This window comes from Plecotus auritus, assembly GCF_963455305.1.
Source record: "Plecotus auritus genome assembly, chromosome: 8".
In the NCBI taxonomy this organism is placed as follows: domain Eukaryota; kingdom Metazoa; phylum Chordata; class Mammalia; order Chiroptera; family Vespertilionidae; genus Plecotus; species Plecotus auritus.
Genome location: NC_137782.1, coordinates 38,727,745 through 38,751,790, shown reverse-complemented (window position 1 = coordinate 38,751,790; position 24,046 = coordinate 38,727,745). Strand labels below are relative to the sequence as shown.

Sequence of the window (24,046 nt, the reverse complement as noted above, 5' to 3'; positions counted from 1 at the left end):
CGCGGAGTGGCCGGACACGCCTAGGGGCGGGCCCGGCTGTGCCACACGCCTGCCACCCCGACAGGGCCAAGGGGACTGGGCACCGCCACCTTGTGGCTGTGGGCGCTTCCATCTTTATGAGGGCATGACAGTCAATTAGCATATTCCCTCTTTATTAGATAGGATTCCAAATTTCAGAGGAGGAAATTGAGGCACAGAAAAGTTAAGGAGCATCATACATTGAATAAATAATGGGACCAAGATTTAAATCTCAGCCAGTCTATGTCCAGAGTGTATATTAATCTAATATTTGATTTTCCACCTTTCATCACTAGATTGTTAACTCCACAAGAACTGGATTTTTGTCTGTTGTGTTCAGTTCATAGCACAATGCCTGGCAAATAGTGGGTGCTTAAATTCTTTCTCTGAGGATCAATTTCTAAATGTACAATCATGGAGTCAATAGGTATATTCATTTCTATGACTTTCGATAGAGAATAATTACCATTCAGATTGGTTTTAACCAGTTTTCATTCCTATCATCATTATATGAATAAGCAGGGAGTCTCACTGTTTAAACTCTTGCTTTGATTTTTGTGACTTTATATTATAGTAAAGGCCCGGTGCATAAAATTCGAGCACTGGGGAGGTGTCCCTCAGCCCAGCCTGCACCCTCTTCAATCTGGGACCCCTCGGGGGATGTCTGACAGTCGGACAACCCTCTCACAATCCGGGACTGCTGGCTCCTAACCACTCGCCTGCCTGGCTGCTTGATTGCCCCTAACCACTCTGCCTGCCAGCCTGATAGTCCCCTAACCACTCCCCTGCTGGCCTTATGGACACTTAACTGCTCCCCTGCCAGCCTGATCACCCCTAAGTGCCCTCCTCTGCAGGCCCGGTTGCCCCCAACTGCCTTCCCCTGCATGCCTGGTCGCCCCCAACTGCCCTTCCATGCAGGCCTGGTCACCCCCACCTGCTCTCCCCTGCCGGCTGTCTTGTGACAACGTGGGGACAGCCATCTTGTGGTGGCCATCTTGTGACGATGTGGGGGCGGCTATCTTGAGACGACGTGGGGGTGGCCATCTTGTGATATTGTGGGGTGGCCATCTTGTGGTGGCCATCTTGTGATGCGAGAGTGTGAGGGTCAATTTGCATATTACCTCTTTATTATATAGGATTCCTGGGTCTTTCTCTGATTCTCTTTCCTTTGCCTTTGGTGTTACCTCAGGTTATTCTTGTCTGTATGGTGGACATCTCTTCATGCTGATCATTTCTTTTTATACTTTTCTCTTAACTACTGATCCAAGCTTTATTCTATGTCAGTGAAGCAAAAATATCTGTAGCTATCTTTATTCTCCCAATTAAGTGCGATAACTGTTCCAACTCTCTTTGGAACACCTTTACTCATCAAACTTGATATAGTGGTAGGACATCGCCTCCAAAACTGAATTTTTCTTTCCTCCCTCTAAATTTTCCCTTTATGGGAAATATAACCAATTGTATGGTGTTCTGGAATAAACACCCAAAACTGTCTTAGATTTCTTTCTTTTTTTTCCTCCTTTTATATATAATCAAGTACTAAATCATATTCATTTTTTTCTCCCAAATTACTCTTAACTCTTTTTTCTCCCCATTTCCTACAGTGTTCCTTTTTCACTTTTTAAAGTTATTACCCTTAACCAGATCCTTATACATACCTTATTTCTAGCTAGTTTATAAATATAGCCATCCTGTAAGTGTTCAGAGTGTGGAAGGGCTTGCTGGAGTGCTGCTCTGTGTATTAATTATAGCTTTAGTTTTATTAAGCTTCAAAGGAAGTAAGAGACAGACATTTGCTATGCTCTTTTTTCTAATCCTATATATAATAGGCCAGCCAACATAAGCCTAATGACCGGAACGACCAGAGACTAGAACCACCATGGCCCCTCGCCCGGCTGGCCCCACTCCCAAGCAAGTGATTAGGGGCAATCAGGCAGGCAGGCAGAGTGGTTAGGGGTGATCAGGTAGGTAGACCAGCGGTTAGGGGTGATCAGGTAGGCAGACCAGAGGTTAGGGGTGATCAGGTAGGTAGGTAAGTGGTTAGGGGCGATCAGGTAGGCAGGCCAGTGGTTAGGGGCCATCAGGTAGGCAAACGGCCCCTTACAGGGCTGGCCCCACCCCCCAGCAAGCAGGGGTAATCAGGTAGGCAGGCAAGTGGTTAGGGGTGATAAGGTAGGCAGGCAAGTGGTTAGGAGCAATCAGGTAGGCAGACGGCCCCTTGCCAGGCTGGCCCTGCCCCCAAGCAAGCAGTTAGGGGCGATTAGGCAGACAGGCACAATGGTTAGGGGCGATCAGGTAGGCAGGCCAGCAGTTAGGAGTGATCAGGTAGGCAGACGGCCCCTCGCAGGGCTGGCCCTGCTCTCCAGAAAACATTTAGTGGTGATCAGGTAGGCAGGCAAGTAGTTAAGGGTGATCAGGTAGGCAGGTGAGCAGTTAGGGGCAATCAGGTAGGCAGACGGCCCCTCCCAGGGCTGGCCCTGCCTCCCAGCAAAGAAAGAGGGAGGCCCAGTCCACCCACGGCAACTCTGTGGCAGGTGTGTGGCCGGCCAGCGATCATCCCACAGAGGGAGGCCCAGGCCAGCCAAGCCACTGCACCTCATGCCTGTTGCCTGCAGAGGGAGGCCATCGGTGGCAGGGGAGGGGGGGCAGCGCTGCACAGATGGCCAGCAGTGGCAGCGGCGGGGGTGGAGTCAGCTGCCGGCAGCCTGTAGAAGGAAAGCCCCGATAGGCCCTGATCTCAGGCCAGGCCTAGGAACCCTATCCAAGGGGTCCCGGATTGTGAGAGGGTACAGGCCGGGCTGAGGGATCCCTCCGAGTGCACGAATTTTCGTGCACTGGGCCTCTAGTAAAGGGAATAAAAGTGAGAAATAATTTAAGTAGTGACCTTGAAGGAAGAATATTTGGAACAAAGCAGAGCCGCTAATACATGAAACATCCACTTTGTTGTGTAGTAGGAAATCAATAGCAGTTCTGTGTCAGTTAACAGACATGTTCTGCTGCTTGACAAGTTGCTGTCATAAGATTTCTATATCTGAATTAGCTATTAATACACACACACACACGTTTAGAGTTGCTTTATACTTGCCTTCATATCTCTGTATGTATGTACGTTAGACTTTTTGGTGATGTGATTACATACTAGAGTACTTAATATTGGATTTTATTGTAAAAATCTTCTGTCTCTTATATCTGTATGTCTGTTTTTTTATTATAAACTCTGTGAGGCCAGGAATCATGGTTGGCTGAGACATGCCATATAACGCTATACAATTATTGGGTGATGACTGCTTTTTTATGCTGGTGGTGATTGTTGATGATGCCTTTAATTATGTATTGCATCATTAGGATCAGGATAATATTTTAATTCTAGTTATTTTGAAAATAAAAGTGATGGCTTATGGTACTTCAGAATTTCTTCTGTGAAATTTTATATGAAGTATTTGGAAGGGAAAATTAAAGCAATAATGTTTTCTCATCTTTTCCAGCTTTTGCTCTTGCAGAGTTAATTGACAATTCATTGTCTGCTACTTCTCGTAACACTGGGATTAGAAAAATACAGATCAAATTGGTAAGAAAACAATAGTATTAAATAATTTAGCTTTTCCTTTTATAAAAGTAGTACAAGTTAATTGGGGAAAAAGTAAAAAATAAATAAATTAAAAGAAATAATTATCTGATATCTCTTCATCTATTGTTGAAATTTTTCACGTGTCCTTTTTTCTGTGCATATGTGTGATTATAGTGTACATTTTGTTTGTTGTGATCTTCTTTCCCTCAACAATAAGTACATTGCCATATCATGAATGTTTGCAATATAATATACCATTGCTGCAGGTTGGTTTATTGGCTATGATGTAAATTATATTATAATAAAAAAATCTCTATATATAAAAGCCTAATATGCGAAGTGTCCCCTCGGGAATTCGACTGACCGGGAATTCGACTGACCGGGAGCTCGATCAATCACTATGATGTGTGCTGACCACCAGGGGGCAGCGCGGAACAAAGGAAGGCCCCAGCCGGCAGCTGCTAGGGACCCCTACCTGTGCATGAATTACATGCACTGGGCCTCTAGTATAATATAAATATAATATAAGTCAGCCTACTATTATTACACATTTAGGTTTTTTTCTATATTTTAGCCATTGTAAGCAATGCTGACATGATAAACATCCTTATAAGTCTTTCTTTGCATCTCTGATTAATTCATCAAGGTAAATTTAAGAAATGAAATTTCTGGATTAAAGGACATGAAGAATTCTAAGACTTTTGATTTATACAGCTGAAGTGCCCTTAAGAAAGTTGTATTAATTTATAATTCCACCAGAAATGTATAAGTGAGCCCACTGAATCGTTTTTCTATATTTAACTTTTCATGTTTTTAATATTGATTTGACTTCTTCTGTCTTTTTGAACTTATTTTATTTTATAGCATTTTGATGAAACACAAGGAAAACCTGCTGTCACAGTCATAGATAATGGAAGAGGAATGACCTCTAAACAGCTTAATAACTGGGCTGTGTATAGGTTGTCCAAGTTTACAAGGCAAGGAGATTTTGAAAGGTTAGAAAAACGTTACTCACTTTTTTATGGGCAGCTGGGTATTTTAATAAGGATAAGAACTCATATTTCTTTAGTTATACTTGATACATTGGAGGTTTTGATGTTATTAGCATATTTACTTAGATTTTTATATTATAGAATTTTTATGATCAAAACTTAGTTTAGAAGTTGTCAAAACTACTATAAATCATATTGTGCCTGTTCATGGAACAATTGTTTTTGCATTTTCTGAAGTATGTAAGAGTTATGTTGATATGTTGAGTACTTTGAGGCATTTCCCTTTTTTCTTACTAAGTTTGATGGAAGTTGTGTAGTCTCTGGAGGAGTAGAATGGTTTTAAAATAGGCATTAGAAATCACTAATACCACTTAAAAATGTCTAAATGTCTAATGCATGTAGTTCCGTTGAGCTCTATTACTCTACTTTTGGGTCTTATTCTACTTTTGAGGCTCTGCGTTACAAAACATTTACAACTGCTGGGAAGTAGAATCTAGTCAGGAGTTTACATCAGAATGTGTTTATAAAAAATATCCTGGATAAAAATGTTGTAGAGGAAACAAAATATACTAGAAACTGTCAGGAATATAATGATTAGGCCCTTGGGACGTTAACTCAATTCTAGTAATCAGTGATCCACAAGTCTTTTGATATATTAAGCTATGTTGTATACTTTAGGAAACATACTTGGAAAGATCTATTAGCATTCTTATTAAGTAGTTAGTATTTGTTCATGTCCTCTTTTGGTATATTTTTTTAATTTAGTAAATCTTTATTGTTCAGATTATTACAATTGTTTATCCTTTTTCCCCCCATAGCTCCCCTCCACCCGGTTCCCACCCTACCCTCTGCCCTTACCTCCCTCCCATTGTCCTCATCCATAGGTGTACGATTTTCGTCCAGTCTCTTCCCGCACCCCCCCACACCTCTTTCCCCCTGAGAATTATCAATCCACTCCCATTCTATGCCCCTGATTCTATTATATTCACCAGTTTATTCTGTTCCTCAGATTTTTAATTCACTTGATTTTTAGATTCACTTGTTGATGATATGTATTTGTTGTTCATAATCTTTATCTTTACTTTTTTCTTCTTCTTCCTCTTCTTAAAGAATACCTTTCAGCATTTCATATAATACTGGTTTGGTGGTGATGAACTTCCTTAGCTTTTTGTTATCTGTGAAGCTCTTTATCTGACCTTCAATTCTGAATGATAACTTTGCTGGGTAGAGTAATCTTGGTTGTAGGTTCTTGCTATTCATTCCTTTGAATATTTCCTGCCACTGCCGTCTGGCCTGCATAGTTTCTGCCGAGAAATCAGCTGACAATCGTATGGGTGCTCCCTTGTAGGTAATTATCTGTTTTTCTCTTGCTGCTTTTAATATTCTCTCTTTGTCGTTTGCCCTTGGCATTTTAATTATGATGTGTCTTGGTGTGGTCCTCCTTGGATTCCTCTTGTTTGGGGTTCTTTGCCCTTCCTGGACTTGTAAGTCTATTTCTTTCACCAGGTGGGGGAAGTTTTCAATCATTATTTCTTCAGTATTTTGCTCTCTATCTTCTTCTGGCACCCCCATAATTCAGATGTTGGTACGCTTGAAGTTGTCCCAGAGGCTTCTTGCACTATCTTAAACTTTTTGGATTCTTTTTTGCTTTTTGTTTTTCCAGTTGAGTGTTTTTTGCTTCTTTGTATTTCAAATCTTTGACTTGATTCTTGCGTTCCTCTAGTCTGCTGTTGGGTCTCTGTATAATATTTTTTATTTCGGTCAGTGTATGCTTAATTTCTAGTTGGTCCTTTTTCATATCCTCGAGGGTCTCCTTGAATTTATCGGCCTTTTCTAGGAAATTCTTGAAAAGCCTTATAACCGTGGTTTTGAACTCTATATCCAGTCTTTTATTTTCCTCCATTTCTTTCGTTTGTGATCTCTTTCTTTGTCTCCACATTTTCGCTGCTTCCCTGAGTTGGTAGGGTGGTTTTGTGTGCTAGGTGTCCTATATGGGCCAGTGGGTCGGCCTCCCATTTACCTGAGGTGGACACTCTTGGTGCACCTCTTTGTGGACTATGTGTACAGCCATGTTGTAGTTAAGTCTTGATTGTTGTTGATGTCACTGGGAGGAATTTACCTCCAGGCCAATTGGCTGTGAGGACCCGCTGTGTCTGTAATGGAAGAACTGCTGTGCTGGAGTCACGCTTATGGGGCAGGACTTGCTTCAGTGGGGCTTTGGTGCTCACTGAGTCTGCCTCTTGAATGTGTCACTTATGGATGTGAGGAGTTGAAATCTGGTGTCATCTCACACTGACCACTAGATACACTAGCTTCTGGATCTCCAATGGGGTGCTGGTCAGCTACTGTCTGAGGCCACCCAGCAGGAGGTACAGCGAGAACTACACTTTTCTCCTCTTTGCTTGGGGTTTGGAGGTTTTGGAGCTGTCTGACCAGAGCTGCAGATTGTTTGGTTAAGCTGCGATAGGGCAGGCCATTTATATGCAAAAGCCGCTGCGGGGAGCTTGGGTGGGTTAGTAGATTGTGTGGGGCGGGGTCTCAGGGATTCACTAGGCTAGGGCGTGGCAAACAGTGATGGCTGCCATTCAGCCGTCTCTGCGATTCCGTGTTTCTAGGTCCCCGCGTCCCGCGCCCCAGCGCAGTAAACAATGATTGCTGGGTGCAGCTCTGCAAGAAAGTCACCCTCACTTTCCGACCTGATGGCAGACAGTCCAACTTCTCCCTGTAGGAGTTTGGGTCCCCAGCATCTCCCCAGAAACTGGAGTTCAGAGTAATCAGGAGCTTGTCTCCCTTCTGGCTAAAAGTAGCAGTGCACCCAGACACCCCCCTCCAGCCAGATTCGCACGCCTCCGTACCTCAGCTTTTCAGCGCTTGTACACGTCTCAATGCTTTTCTCTTTCCTTCTAGTTGTAGAACTTGCACTCAGCCAGCTTTCCTGTGGTTCTGGGTGATAGACATTTAGTCTTTTAGTTGTAGTTTTGACATTGTGCGAGGCAGCAGTTTAGGTGTTTACCTATGCCGCCATCTTGGTTTCTCTGGTATTTCTTATGTAAAGGAAAGTCACCCAAATTTAAGGATTAATCTCAATAATGTATTCAGAGTTAATGTAATTAACACCTTTGTCTTCTCTTTTCTGAAATTTTAGCACCCTTACAATCTTTATCAAATTTGTAAAGACTTATAGTGTCATGGTGAGAGGCAATATAATGAAGAAGAAGGGCTTAGAATCATTTAGCCTGGTTTGAATTCTAGCCTAATGTTGATCAAGGTACTTTACTTCTCTTTACTTCTCTTTGCCTCAGTTTACATACCTGTAAAATGGGGGTAATACTTCATAAGGTTTTGTGAAGACCAAGTGACTACCTGGCATATGGTATTGCTTCCTGACTGACTCCATAGTTTCTGATGAAGGATCAGCTGTTAATCTCACCGAGTATTCTTTGTATATGACTGATCTCTCTATCTGCTTTCAAGATTCTGTCTTTTTTCTCTGCCTTTTGACAGTTTGATTCTGATGTGTCTAGGTTTGGGTATTTCTCATTTAATCCTATTTTGTGTTTCTGAACTTCTTGGATGTATAGATTAATGTTTTCATCAAATTTGGGAAGTTTTTGGCCATTATTTCTTCAAATATTCTCTCCTCTTTCTATGACTCCTGTTATCCATATATTGATAAGCTTGATGGTGGCCATCAGTTTTTGAGGCTTTGTTAATTTACTTTTTTTTTCTGTTTGATCCTCAGATTGAATAATCTCAATCAATCTGCCTTTTAAGTTTACTAATTCTTCTGCCAATTCATATTTGCTCATGAGCCACTTAATTGACTTTTTCATTTCAATTATTGTTCTTTTCAATTTCAAAATTTCTGTTTGGTTCTTTTTAAATAATTTCTTTCTGTTATTGTTCTCTATTTGGTGAAACACTGTTCTCATACTTTACTTCATTAGACATGATTTCTGTTATTTCTTTGAATGTATTTAAAATAGTTTACTTAAATCTTTGTCTAGTAAGTCCAAAGCTTGTGCTTTCCCTGACATGGTTTCTACCTACAACTTGTTTTTCTGTGTGAGGACCATATTTTAATATTTCTAGCTGTGTCACTCATTTTTTTGTTGAGAACAGGACATTTTAAGTAATATAATGTGGGTAACTCTGGAAGTCAGATTTATTTCCCTTCACAGGGATTGTTGTTGCTTTTGTTTTTTTGTTTTTGTTTTTTGTCATTGATGTTTGTGTAGTGACTTCCCTAAACTAATTATGTAAAATCTGAATTATTTATCTTGTTGCCACTGAAGCCTCTGCTAGCTTAGTGGTTAACCTAGTGATGTACTTAAATGTGTGGAACCAGTAAGTATTCCAGCTTTTGCCAAGGGTTTCTGTGTGCACATCGGTCTATATTTTTAGTGTTCCAGCAGGAAACTTACAACTCTTTCTTAGCATTTACTTCTTGCTTACACAGGACCTCAAAGTCAGCCAGAAATGAGAGTTTGGCCTTCTTAATTCTTTCTTGAGCTTGTATGTGGGCAGCCTCGCACACAATTGTGTCCTCAATTCTCATGAATATGTTGGTGCTTTTAAAAACCATATTGACCTCTCAGTCCCCAGTTTTTCTTTATAAGTTTTTGGCCAAATTCTTGTTTTCTCCCAATTGTTTTCATTGCTTTAGTCAGCTGTGATGCTCAACTATTGCCACTGATTGTTTTTGACAAGTGATCCAAGGAAAAAGCTGTTCACAGTGAGCAAGTTCTGACTTATGTCACATAAAGACAGATCCTGAGTGGAGGTTTCTGGAGAACTTTCAGATCCAATAATGACAATTGTATAGAGAGCTCCAAACTTATTCTAGTGACTCCTAAGCCACTGGTTTTCACCATGATTGCAGGGCTGTTGGTTTTTAAGACTTCTGTGGAGCTGGTGAGAGGGAAATGGGATAGGGCATGTTAAAACATCACAAAGCTAGCTGTTTTACCAAGATTCAGCTATGTGCCTTGAACAAAAACACCTTTGATTATTGCAAGACTCTTGATTAATTTTTAGAGTTCTGAAAAAAGTTGATTTTGACAATTATTTTGAGTATTTCATTGCTTTTATCAATGAGTAGATTTTCTTTTTTTTTTTTTTTTAAATATATTTTATTGATTTTTTTTACAAAGAGGAAGAGAGAGGGATAGAGAGTTAGAAACATCGAAGAGAGAGAAACATCGACCAGCTGCCTCCTGCACACCTCCTACTGGGGATGTGCCCGCAACCAAGGTACATGCCCTTGACCGGAATCGAACCTGGGACCCTTCAGTCCGCAGGCCGACGCTCTATCCACTGAGCCAAATCGGTTTTGGCAGTAGATTTTCATAGGTCCTTACTTTGCCATTTTGGAAGTTCTAGCCCTAATAACTGAATTTTGATACATACACTATGTAATCCAAACCACTATTAAGATAGAACATTAGGGGAAGATCCAAGATGGCAGCGTAGGTAAACACCTAAACTGCTGCCTTGCACAACAATTTTAAAACTACAACTAAAAGACAAAACGTCTATCACCCAGAACCACGGGAAAGCTGGCTGAGTGGAAGTTCTACAACTAGAAGGAAAGAGAAAAGAGCATTGAGACGTGCACAAGCGCTGAAAAGCTGAGGTACGGAGGCGCGTGAATCAGGCTGGCGACGGGCGACTGGGAGCGCTGCTTTTTTCAACCCGAAGAGAAACCAGCTCCCGATTACTCCAAACTCCAGTTTCTGGGGAGACGCGGGGAACCCAAACTCCTACAGGGAGAAGCTGGACTGTCTGCCATCGGGTCGGAAAGTGAGGGTGGCTTGCTTGCAGGGCTGCACGCAGGAATAATTCTTCACTGCGCTGGGGCGGGGGACGCGGTCGGAGACGCAGAGCCAGCTAACTGGCAGCCATCACTGTTTGCCATGCCCTAGCCTAGTGATGCCCTGAGACCCCGCCCGCACAATCTACAAACCCACCCAAGCTCCAAGCAACGGCTTTAGCATATGAATGGCCTGCCCTATTGCAGCTTAACCTAGCAAACTTGCAGCTGGGTCAGACAGCTCCAAAACCTCCAAACCCCAAGCAAAGAGGAGAAAACTGTAGTTCTCGCTGTAGCTCCTGCTGGGTGGCCTCAGACAGTAGCTGACCTGCACCCCATTGGAGATCCAGAAGCCAGTGTACCTAGTGGTCAGTGTGAGACACCAGATTTCAACTCCTCACATCCATAAGTGACACATTCAAGAGGCAGACTCAGTGAGTACCAAAGCCCCACAGAAACAAGTCCTACACCATAAGCATGTCTCCAGCACAGCAGTTCTTCCATTATAGACACAGCAGGTCCTCACAGCCAATTGGCCTGGAGGTCAATTCCTCACAATGTACCAACAGCAATCAAGGCTTAACTACACCAAGACTTTGCACTCAGCCCACAAAGGGGTGTACCAAGAGCATCCACCTCAGGTGATTGGGGAGGCTGAGCTACTGGCCCCTATAGGTCACCTACCACACAAAGCCACTCCATCAACACAGGGAACAGCAAAATGCGGATAGAAAGAAACATTTCACGAATGAAAGAAATGGAGGAAACCAAACAACTGGACGACATAGAGTTCAGAACCATATTTAGAAGGTTACTCAAGAATCTTCTAAAAACCGCCGAGAAACTTGATGAGACCTCCGAGGAGCTTAATGAGACCTTCAAGGACCTTAATGAGAATGCCAAAAAAAACGGAAAAGGACGAGTCAGAAATTAAGCATACACTTTCTAAAATAAAGAATATACAGAAACTCAACTGTAGATCAGCGTATCCCAAGAATCAAACCAAAGATCTGAAATATGAGAAAACAAAAAACACCCAACCAGAAAAACAAAAAGAAAAAAGAATCCAAAAATATGAAGATAATGTAAGGAGCCTCTGGGACAACTTTAAGCGTACCAACATCCGAATTTTTGGGGTGCCAGAAGAAGAGAGAGCAAAATATTGAAAACCTATTAGAAGAAATAATGACAGAAAACTTTCCCTACCTGGTGAAAGAAATAGACTTACAAGTTCAGGAAGCACCCAGAACCCCGTACAAGAGGAATCCAAAGAGGACTACACCAAGACACATCATAATTAAAATGCCAAGAGCAAAAGACAAAGAGAGAATCTTGAAAGCAGCAAGAGAAAAACGGTTAGTTACCTACAAGGGAGTACCCATACGACTGTCAGCTGATTTCTCGGCAGAAACTATGCAGGCCAGAAGGGAGTGGCAAGAAATATTCAAAGTGATGAACAGCAAGAACCTACAACCAAGATTACTCTACCCAGCAAAGCTATCATTCAGAGTTGAAGGTCAGATTAAGAGCTTCACAGATAAGAAAAAGCTAAAGGAGTTCATCAATACCAAACCAGGATTACATGAAATGCTGAAGGGTGTTCTTTAAGAAGAGGAAGAAGAAGAAAAAGGTAAAGATAAAAATTATGAACAACGAAATGACATCAAATACATACCTACCAACAAGTGAATCTAAAAATCAAGTGAATGAAAAATCTGAAGAACAGAATGGACTGGTGAATATAATAGAATCAGGGACATAGAAAGGGAGTGGACTGACAATTCTCAGGGGGAAGGGGGTGTGAGGGGTGCGAGAAGAGATTGGACAAAAATCTTACACCTATGGATGAAGACAGTGGCGGGGGGTAAAGGCATGGGATGGGGTGGGGAATCAGGTGGAGGGGAGCTATGGGGGGAAAAAAAGAGGAACACCTGTAATAATCTGAACAATAAAGATTTATTTAAAAAAAAAGAACATTACATGAATCTAGAAAATTTTCTCATGACTTGGGCACTATTATAATCATTGTCTTGGAAATTAACTTAGATAGCTAGAACATAGTTGTATTATGTGTTCCTTTAATTATTTTCTGGAAGAAAGAAGAGTGACATTAGTGAGGTCTCCTGGGTGACCATAATCAAGTGTGTGTTGGATCAGTGCTAATTTCTGCACTTTCACCTTGTTCAGAAATTAATAGGTTCCTCAACTCAGGGAACCATTTTTGGGAAAATAAAAATGGGTCATGCTACATGACCCATTTCCCATGCCACTTTTAGGTTGCAGAAATTATCTCTCAACAGGATTTCCCCCTAATTTTTCTAAAGAAAAAGCTCCTTTGTCTTCAGTATTTTTCTGCATATTAAGATGAGTTTCACTTACTTTCTGACATATATTTATTCACTTGAATTTAAAGAAACAGTGTGTAACATTCTGGCATCCTACTTTAATTTAGTTGTTTTCAATAGTGAGATATAAATGCTCACATATGTAGTCATTCTACCATAATTCCTGGAAGTCACTTAGATTGCTTTTAGTTTCTGTTACTAATTTGATCATTTCTTTTGTTCCTTTTTATTACTTGTTTCAATGTGGATTTTGCTTTTCTCTCTTCTAGTAAATCAAATACTCTTACTTGTCAAAGATATAATACCTGCTTATATTGTATAAGAATATGAATGAGATAATTTCTGAAATCCTTATGGACTGTGATACAGATTTATTCCTGAGGAAGGTGACTTTCTAAATTCTCCAGAGGCCTGCTTTTGCGATGCAAAATTGTTTCATAAGTTCTTAGATTACTTTTGGCTCCTACCTCATGAAGCGATATTTATGTAGCCCTTTAGTGTGGATATAGGAATTTTTTTGTACGCACACAAGTTTGAAACCTACTGGAACTTTTTGTTTTCAGTCTTATTTGCTGTGATACATTGATTTTCCTAGGTTTGGTTTGCATGGATGGTTTGGGTTGAAAAAGGAAAGCTGGGTGATTCCTAACCAGAACAGAGTTTCTTAGTTTTGAATAAGATTAAGTATGTATGTACTGTTTTACTTCTGAGCTCTCTCCTCCCTAAACTTTTATATACTTCCTCATGTGTATTTTAAGGAGAATATATATATATTTTTAAAAATATATTTTATTGGTTTTTTACAGAGAGGAAGGGAGAGGGATAGAGGGTAAGAAACATCGATGGGAGAGAAACATTGGATCAGCTGCTTCCTGCACACTCCCCACTGGGGATGTGCCCGCAACCAAGGTACATGCCCTTGACTGGAATCGAACCTGGGACCCTTGAGTCCGCAGGCCGACGCTCTATCCACTGAGCCAAACCGGTTAGGGCTTAAGGAGATATTTAGGGGAGGGTATTTTCAGCCTATTCCTAGAAGTGTTGCCATAGTAACTAAAGTATTAGAACCTATTTACTCCTTTTATTTTTTTTAATGAACATTAGGTTCATAGAATTTGATTAATCATAATTCTTGATTTATAACAATTTATTAATTCAGTCCTTCCTGTTTTAAAGTTTATCTATATTGTAAAATTTAATAAATTGAATAACCATAATCTACCACCCAGTACAATAAGTAGAATATTCATTATAACTTTTATCTGTGTGTTCCTCTCTTATTCTACTTTTCCCCCACCAAAGTTAACTACTATATTGAATTGCTTTTCTATTTTCTTAATTAAAATAAATGTATATATCCTCCCGACCGGAGTGGCTCACTTGGTTGAGTGTCATCCTGTGCACCAAGGGGTTGCCAGTTCAATTTCCGGTGAGGGAAAGTGCCTGGGTTGCAGGTTCAACCCCCAGTCGGAGCGCATGTGGGAGATTATGTTTTTTCTCACACATCGATGCCTCTCTCTCTCCTACCCCCTCCCTCTCACTCTCTTTACCTACATTCCTCCCCGCCTCGCTCCCTCCCTCCGTCTCTTGAAGCATGTCCTTGGGTGAGGATTAAAAAAGGAAAGTAAATATCCAATTTTGCTTGTGTTTTGATATTATGAATATTGTATGTTGGTGTACAAGAGACTTGCATTTTCACTAAATATTAGGTTACTAAGATTTCATCTTTGTGTGGGTCTGTAGTTGATTCTTTTTTACAACATACAATCTTTTGCGTATTCCATCAAGAAATTACATTGTATTTATTCAGTCTTCAGTCAGTGGGCATTTGACTTTCCCCCTTCAAATTTTGGCAGTTGTGAGAAGTACTGTCTTGTATATGATGTGTTTGTAGTGTTGTGTTATGTGTCCTGGTCCAAATCTATGTAAGTTCTTAGTTATAGTCCTAGGAGGGAAATTATGGATTATAAAAATGAAATTATAATTTACAAGGTAATGACAAATTGTTTTTCCAAAATGATTGTATTAATTTATACTTCTACAACTTAAACTTAGGAAAACATTTGGGTCTGGTAGGTTTTTGTGGAAGGAACTTTAAATTATTGCTTTGGTTTCTTTCAGAGCATGAGAATAATATTTAGGCTATTTCTTATTTAGTGTTAGTAAGTAATTTTACTAGGAGTTAATCTTTTTTCATTAAATTTTTAAGTTTACTGCCATATGATTGCTGGTAATGTTTTTCAAAGAACCGGTGTTCACTTTGATGAATTTTCTTTGTCATTTTTCTGTTTCCAAATGAATTGATTTCTGCTCTTATTTCTATTATGTCCTTCTTTCTTTGAGTTTATTTTGCTTTTTGTAGTATCTTGATATGGAATCTTAAGATTATTGATTCGAGCCATAACCGGTTTGGCTCAGTGGATAGAGCGTCGGCCTGCGGACTGAAGGGTCCCAGGTTCGATTCCGGTCAAGGGCATGTACCTGGGTTGCGAGCACATCCCCAGTAGGGGGCGTGCAGGAGGCAGCTGATCTATGTCTCTCTCTCATCGATGTTTCTAACTCTCTATCCCTCTCTCTTCCTCTCTGTAAAAATCAATAAAATATATTAAAAAAAAAAAGATTATTGATTCGAGACCATTTCTAAGATGAATATTTTTTGTTAAAAGTTTTCTTCTCAGGACTACTTTTGCTGCATCCCACAAGTTTTGATATACTTTATTTTCACTTTCATTTAGTTCAGTGTAATTTTTATTTTCCTTGCAACTTGCTCTTTGATCCATGGATTGTTTTAAGAATGTGTTGTTCCGTTTCCAAGTAGTCTCAATAGATTTTCTTGTTGGTATTTTGATTTCTAGTTTAATCTCAGTATAGTCAGAGAACAAAATCTTTATGGTATCAGTTCTGTTAGATTTCTTGAGGTTGGTTTGTGTACCAGGATATGATTTATTTTGGTGACTTTTCTAAGTGTCTTTAGAAGGAATGTGTATTCTTCTGCTATTGGAAGGAATGTTCTGTGAATGTCAGTTAGATTCAATTGGTTGATAATATTTTCATTTCTTTGATATCCATATGGAATTTCTGTGTGATGGTGACTAAGAGGAGAGGTATTGAAGTCCCCGTTTATTTGCAGGTTTATTTTTTTAGTTCTCTAAATTTTTGCTCTGCATATTTTGAACCTGTGTTTTTTTGTGTATACACAAGATTGTTATGACTTCTCGATGGACTGACCCTTTTACCGTTATGTAATACTATTTGTCTCTGATAATTGTCTTGCTCTAAAGCATATTTTATGTGATATTTGTAGTTATTCCATCTTTCTTTTCATTCATGTTTGCACGGTATATCTTTTCTCATACATTTTCTTTTTTCCCTCCATGCATTTTCTTTTAAACTACCTGTATCACTAAGTCATCATATTTGAAATTAGTTTCTTGTAGACAACATATAGTTGGGTCATTTTTTTATTCACTCTGCTAATTTAGTTAGTGTATTTATACAATTACATTTATTATAATTATTAATATTTTAGGACATAAGTATGTTATGTTTTAACTTTTCTCTTTGATTTGCATTTCTCTCTTTTCTGGCCTTGTAGTTTACTTGAACATATTTTAGTATACCATTTTCTTAATTGTGTTTTTTAGTGTCTTCTTTTTTTCAAATATATTTTTATTGATTTCAGAGAGGAAGGGAGAGGGAAAGAGAGATAGAAACATCAATGATGAGAGAGAATCATTGATCGGCTGCCTCCTGCATGCCCCCCTACTGGGAATTGAGCTTGCAACCAGGGCATGTGCTCTGAAGGAATTGAACAGTGACCTCCTTGTTGAGCCACACCAGCCAGGCTGCCTTTTTTGTTTTAAATGGTTGTTCTAGGGCCGAGGTTGGCAAACTGCGACTCGCGAGCCACATGCGGCTCTTTGGCCCCTTGAGTGTGGCTCTTCCACAAAATACCACGGCCTGGGCGAGTCTATTTTGAAGAAGTGTAGTTAGAAGAAGTTTAAGTTAAAAAAATTTGGCTCTCAAAAGAAATTTCAATCGTTGCACTGTTGATATTTGGCTCTGTTGACTAATGAGTTTGCCGACCACTGTTCTAGGGAATTCTGTATACATACTTATTACAATCTACTAGTTTGGATGTGATACAGCTTGAAGTGATTTGCAGAGATTTTAGTCAAATTGTTTAGGTCCCTTTAACTCTCTTCCATTTATAATTTAGTTTTCTTAAGTATTACCTCTACATACATTGAGAACTACATCAGACAGTGTTATTTTGATTTCAACAGTCTAACTCAGTGGTCGGCAAACCGCGGCTCACGAGCCACATGCGGCTCTTTGGCCCCTTGAGTGTGGCTCTTCCACAAAAGACCACGTGCGGGCGCGCACGTACAGTGCGATTGAAACTTCGTGGCCCATGCACAGAAGTCGGTTTTCGGCCTGGGCGAATCTATTTTGAAGAAGTGGCGTTAGAACACTCAAGGGGCCAAAGAGCCGTGTGTGGCTCGCGAGCCGCGGTTTGCCGACCACTGGTCTAACTTAATTTTAAAACACTCAAAAGGAGAATGGTAATATATTTTATTTACCCACATATTTGTTTTTCTTTATCCCCACTTTATCTGATGTTAATAAAGCTACACCAGCTTTCTCTTCAGTAGTGTTAAAATTATACTTCTTTTCCACTCTTCTAACCCATTGTCTGTTTATATTTAACGAGAGTAAATTTTAGGTAGCATATAGTTATATATTAAAATTTGACCAATCTAATCAGATCAGTTACATTTAATGTGATTATCGGCATATTTGGATATGAACATACCATATTTGTTATTTTTTTATTTTTCCTGTCATTTTTGTTCCTGATTTTTTTTTTTTGCCTTATTTCAAATTGAATATTTTGTTTGTGGGTGTGATTCCATCTTATTTATTTTGTTGGCTTATTAGCTGTTACTCTGTTTTGTTACCTTACTGGTAACTTTGGGATTCATAATATACATCTTTACTTTATAGCCTATATCAAGTAATACCATACTCTTTTATAGAAATAGTAAAAATATATTGCAACAGTGACACTCACTTCATTTACCCTATCTTGATCTTTGTGCTTTTGGCTTTATACACTTTGCATTAATATATATATTATAAATATCAAAGTGTATTCTGTTTATTTTGCTTTAAACAGGATTCTTTCCATCTAGTTAACACGTTAATCATTTCACATTTTTGGTGAGAACATTTAAGTTCTGCTCTCTTAGCAGATTTTAATTACACATTATAATGTTATTGACTGTTGTCATCATGTTAGGCATTACATCCGCAGACCTTATTGATCTTTTAGCTGAAACTTTACCAACCTCTTCCTGTTTCCTGCACTCCCCAGCTCCAGTCAACCAACCACTTTTCAACTTTTTTATTCTATAAGTTTGTCTTTTTAACAGTCCTTTAAAAAATGTGGTAAAAAAGAATAACGAAGTTTGCCTTTGTGACCACTTTAAAGTGCACAATTCAGTGGTATTAATTATATTCACAGTGTTTTTTTTTAACTAATACCATTATGTATTACCAGAATTTTACATCCTCGCTGAACTGAAACTGCCCATTAAATATTAACTCTCTACCTTCAGTTGATGGTAACCACTATGCTACTTTCTGTCTCAATGAATTTGCCTATTCTGGTACCTCATTTAAGAAGAATCATACATTTGTCATTTTATATCTGGTTTCTTTCACTTAACATAATGTTTTCACCGTTTATTCATGTTGTAGAATCCTTCCGAACTTCATTCTTTTTTATGGCTGTAGTTCAGCTAACTACGTTTTGTTTTCCATTTGTAGGTTAATGGACACATGGGTTGTTTCTAACTTTTGTCTATTGTGAATAATGCTGCTATGACTGTTCACATAAAAGTATCTGCTTGAGTCAACTTATATTTGCCCACATATTTACCATTTCTGGTGGTCTTCGTTCCTTTGTGTAAATCTAGCATCATTTTCATTCTTGAAGGTCTTTCAATAGTTTTTGTAACTCAACTTTGCTTTTGATGAATTTTTCAGCTTTTGTATATGTGATAAAATCTATGTTTTCTCCTTTGTCTCCTGCTCCATTAAAAGTTTTTTTTGCTGCGTATAGAATTTTAGATTTTGTTAAAAAATTCAGTACATTGTCTGGCCAGTGTTGCTCAATGGTTGAGCATCGACCCATGAACCAAGAGGTTGCTGGTTCAATTCCTGGTCAGCTCACATGCCCGGATTGCTGGCTCCATCCTCAGTAGGGAGTATGCAGGAGGTAGTCGATTGATGTTGTTTTTCTCTCTCCTTGATGTTTCTATCTCTCTCTTCCTCTTCTTTGCTCTCTCTATAAAAATTAATAAAAACATATTTTTAAAAATTTCAGCCCCAGTTGGTTTAGCTCAGTGGATAGAGCATCAGCTCAAGGACTGAAGGGTCTCGAGTTTGATTCTGGTCAAGGGCATGTCTCTCGGTTGCAGGCTGTATCCCCGACCCTGGTTGGTGTGCATGCAGGAGGCAACCAATAGATGTGCCTCTCTCACATCAATGATACTCTGTCTCTCCCCCTTCCTTCTAATCTCTCTAAAAATCATTGGAAAAATATCCTCGGGTGAGGATTAATAACAACAAAAATTTCAGTACATTTAAAATCGTCATGCTCAGCTGGTGTGGGTCAGTGGTTGAGTGTAGCAGTTTGATTCCTGGTCAGGTCACATGCCCCGGTTGTGGTCTTGATCCTCAGTAGGGGTGTGCAGGAGGCAGCCGATCAATGATTCTCAGCATTGATGTTTCTATCTCTCTCTCCCTCTCCCATCCTCTCTAAAATCAATCAAATAAATAAATAAGTCACTCCATTTTCTGCTGGCTTGCATAATTTATGAGAAAGTTGTCATTCTTATCTTTGTTTCTCAATATGTATTGTGACTGCTTCCTTTGACTCTTTAAAATGTTCTTTTTATCGTTGGTGTGTGTATGTGTGGGTGTGTGTTTTGTTGGGGGGCAGTGTAAAAGTGCATCCATGGTGTATGGGGTGGTATATTTATGTATTTTGTGTGGGTATTTGTGTATGCATGTTTTTTTGTTTGGAGGCATTTTATGTGGGTTGTGTGGGGACATGTTTGTGTCTATGGTGTATAGAGATGGGTTTGTGTATGTTGGTGTCTTTGTATGTTTTGGGGGGGCAGCTTTTTGGTGTGTTTTGTTTTGTAGGTCTGGCATTACTGTGCCTTACCTGGTTATTGTTGTCTTTATGTTTATTTTGATTATGAATATATGGAATGCGGACTTTATTATACCAATTAAAATATCTTTATTTATCCCATTATTTCTGTTTTGCTTTGTTTCCTTTCTTTTTTCAAAAATACATTGCATCTTTTTGTTAATGCTTTTTAAAATCTTGCTCCACTTTTTTTCTCTTTAATATTTTAGAAATTGTATGTTTATTTTCCTGGTTGTCTTTGAAATTTTAAAATGCATATTTAACTTTAGGATTCAAAGTTTAAAATATCTCCCTCCTGCCATGTTAAAGAATTGGAAACATTTTAGCTCTGACCACTTCCTCTCCAAAGTAATACTTTCATTGACTAGTATTAGACGTTTTAGAAATCTCACAATTTATACACAGCATTTTTTTCTAACAATGCATTTAGCAAACAACTTAACACATTTTAAAAATTACCTTTGTAGCCAAAACCGGTTTGGCTCAGTGGATAGAGCGTCGGCCTGTGGACTGAAAGGTCCCGGGTTCGATTCCGGTCAAGGGCATGTACCTTGGTTGCGGGCACATCCTCAGTGGGAGGTGTGCAGGAGGCAGCTGATCGATGTTTCTCTCTCATCGATGTTTCTAGCTCTCTATCCCTCTCCCTTCCTCTCTGTGAAATACCAATAAAATATATTTTTAAAAAAATTACCTTTGTACTTACCATCTATAATAATAAAAGAGTAATATGCTAATTAGACCAGAAGCTGAACTACCTTCCAGATGTCATTCCAGATGTCCTTCCAGATGAAGCCACGGTGGGGGATGAGGCAGAAGCGGTTAGGGGCAATCAGGCAGGCAGGCGAGTGGTTAGGAGCCAGCGGTCCCAGATTGCAAGAGGGTGCAGGCCAGGCTGAGAGGACCCCCTTCCCCCCCGTGCACGAATTTCGTGCACTGGGCCTCTAGTGTTAAGATAAACTTTCATATCAGATGTGCTTGTAGAAACATTCCTTTAGAGCCAATATCTTAATGGTAAATTCCTTTGGTTTTTAGCTCTAAACTAAAGGCCCGGTACATGAAATTCATGCATTGCGAGCGGGGGGGGGGGGGGGGGGGGGCGAAGCCCTCAGCCCAGCCTGCACCCTCTCCAATCCGGGACCCCTCGGGGGATGTCCAACTGCCAGTTTAGGCCTGACCTCAATCCAGGACCACTGGCTCCTAACTTTTCACCTGTCTGCCTGCCTGATCAACCCTAACTGCACCCCCCCCCCCCCTGCCAGCCTGGTTGCCCCATGCAGCCTGCTTGTTCAGTCGTTTGATCGGCCCTCACTAACCCCACTGCCGGCCTGTTCGCCCCACGCAGCCTGTTCGGCTGTCCATTCGGTTGTTTCAGTTGCGATAGTTGCTTAGGCTTATATATATATAGATTCTTTATTTAGCTCTAGTTAACAATTCTAGGTTGACAGTTTTTCCCTGTGCCCTTTGGAGATAATATTCCACCATCTTATATTGTTGCTGTCAAAGCCTGCTAACTTGTTTTATATCTCAACCTGTTTTCTAGTTCATCTGTTTTGTTTTTGGTGTTCATTGTGCTGTGGATTTCTTTTTAAGTATCCTGTTTGGGTTTTTTTGGTCTGAATCTGTAGAGCCTCATCTTTTAATGGTTCATGAATATTTGCAGCTGTTATCGATTCTCTTCTTTTTCTAGAACTAACTGTGTGTGATATTTTCCTTCAGTCGTTCATATCTGTTAGACCCACTTTGATATTTTCCATTCCTTATTTTCTGTTGTTTCTTATTGGTAAGTTATTTGAATGTATCTTTATGTTCTCTAATTCTTTATGGCTATGTCACATCTGCTCTCTAACCTTTCCATTTAGTATAATAGTGGTTCCAGTCTCACTCCAAATTCTATTTATTTCTGATATTGGCAAATGATGTTCCTGGAGATCTTGCCTATATTTTGAGGAAACAGGGATGTCTACTCTCCAGTGTGGTGCCAGTAGGAGGTTCACTTAGAGTTATTCATTTGTCATGATACATGGAAATAAGACTCCCTTTGCTATAATTTTCATTATTCTTCAGACTATATTTTAATGAGTTTTGAAGCAGTAAACAGTATTTTTTTTTGGTTGATTTTTTAAAATATTTTTTATTGTTTAAAATATTACATATATTAGTACATATATCTCCTTTTTTTTCCCCCATTGACCTTAACCCGGCCTCCCCTACCCCCTATCTCAGTAAACACTTTTGAAGGAAAGTTTATAGAGGTATAGGTAGGTAGGTAGGTTAGATATTTAGTTCTGCTTGCTGAGAGGTTTTCTGACTTTCTAGACCAGCCGTGGGCAAACTACGGCCCGCGGGCCGGATCCGGCCCGTTCGGCTGTTCTATCCGGCCCGCGGAGCCAAAAGAGCGGAGGGTTCTCTTGCTCTCCCCTCCGCTCCTTTACTTTGAATTTATATTAGTTCACACAAACACTCCATCCATGGCTTTTGTTCCGGCCCTCCGGTCCAGTTTAAGAACTCATTTTGGCCCTCGAGTCAAAAAGTTTGCCCACCACTGTTCTATACCCAAGAATTTGCATTTCTTAGAGTATCCATTTGATGCTGATGTAGCTGGTCTGGTGAATAAACGTTGAAAACCTCTGGACTGGATGATGTCTTGAGTTCTCGCTCTGATTCTTTTATCTTTGAATAGGGTAGGGTATCATTTGGCTTGGGGATCATTTTATTAACACTTAATACAAGTGCTGTGACAGCTTCTTTTTGTGCCTAAGTAGCTGCTTTAAAATCACTGCATTAATTTAATGTTTTATTTTAGTGATCATTCAGGATATGTTCGACCAGTACCAGTGCCACGCAGTTTAAATAGTGATATTTCCTATTTTGGTGTTGGGGGCAAGCAGGCTGTTTTCTTTGTTGGACAATCAGCCAGAGTGAGTAAAAAATTTCTTATAAATAAAAGTTGAACAGACTATTTTGAGGTTGACTCTAAATGTTTTAATCAGTTTAACTTTTAGGAATTTTTAAAGTACTCTTCTTAATATTTAACAGATGATAAGCAAACCTGCAGATTCCCAAGATGTTCATGAGCTTCTGCTTTCTAAAGAAGATTTTGAGAAGAAGGAGAAAAATAAAGAGTCAATATATAGTGGATATATTAGAAACAGAAAGGTACACTACATTTTAACTCATTAATTGTAAATGTATTACTTTGTATGGGTTATAGGATAAGAATATTTTTCCTAATTCTATCTAACCTATTAATATGCTTTAAAAATTTTGAAGGCATGAAATTTTCAAATTAAATTACTTTAATTTTATTCTTTTTTCTTTAATCATGTGAATAGCAAAAGTGATCATTTATGTGTTTTCTCAGGCTGGAATTCTTTAGACAACAAATTTTTTTTATAAAGCTGAGTAAGCCTCCTGGAAAGTATTCATAAGATTGTAAACTTTTTTCCTTGCACTGACTTTGAGTTTTTAAATCTTTGTTGTATAATCATAGAACTAGAATGGAAAGCAGGGATAGAAGAATAGATTTTTAGAAAATCAGAACTTTAGAGAAAGTAATGAGCAGTTCATTTCTGTTAGAAATTTGCTTTCAAATTATCATTTTAATAAGCAGAATGTTAATAAACTTGAATCTTGATCATGTACATGATATTTATTATATTTGTTCAATTTTTCTCCATTTAAAACACTTTAGAATTTTTAATTTTAAAATCTTTATTTTAAAGTAATTTCGAGGTTTTTAAGAATTATTGTCTAATTCTAAAACTACATAAAATTTTTAAAGAAAATATTAAAGAAGTAAAAAGTCTCAAATGCCAGAAAAAGGTACTTAATGTTTAGTTGAATTTTCTTCTAGACTAACTTCTTTATTATAAACTTATAATTTGAACCCACATTTTTCAAAATAACATTTTAAATTAAACACACTTTATATAGCTTCATGGTATTTCTTGGACTGAATGTACTATATCTGAACTATTCTTTTGAGTATATATAATTATATATAATTTATATTAATTTATATAATTATAAAGATAATGCTGTGAATATCTTTGCATAATATTTTGCCTGAATTATAATGTTTCTTAG

The 24,046-nt window shown here is 38.9% G+C and overlaps 1 protein-coding gene across 1 annotated transcript in view; it reads left to right on the top strand.

The window, feature by feature from the left end:
* Window positions 1-24,046, top strand: part of SMCHD1 (structural maintenance of chromosomes flexible hinge domain containing 1) — a 168,606-nt gene that overhangs the window by 25,336 nt on the left and 119,224 nt on the right. The window contains exons 4-7 of the mRNA XM_080684014.1: window positions 3,504-3,586; window positions 4,451-4,581; window positions 22,764-22,878; window positions 22,997-23,116. Coding sequence (XP_080540140.1) covers window positions 3,504-3,586; window positions 4,451-4,581; window positions 22,764-22,878; window positions 22,997-23,116 — 449 coding nt within the window. The remainder of the gene's footprint in view (window positions 1-3,503; window positions 3,587-4,450; window positions 4,582-22,763; window positions 22,879-22,996; window positions 23,117-24,046) is intronic.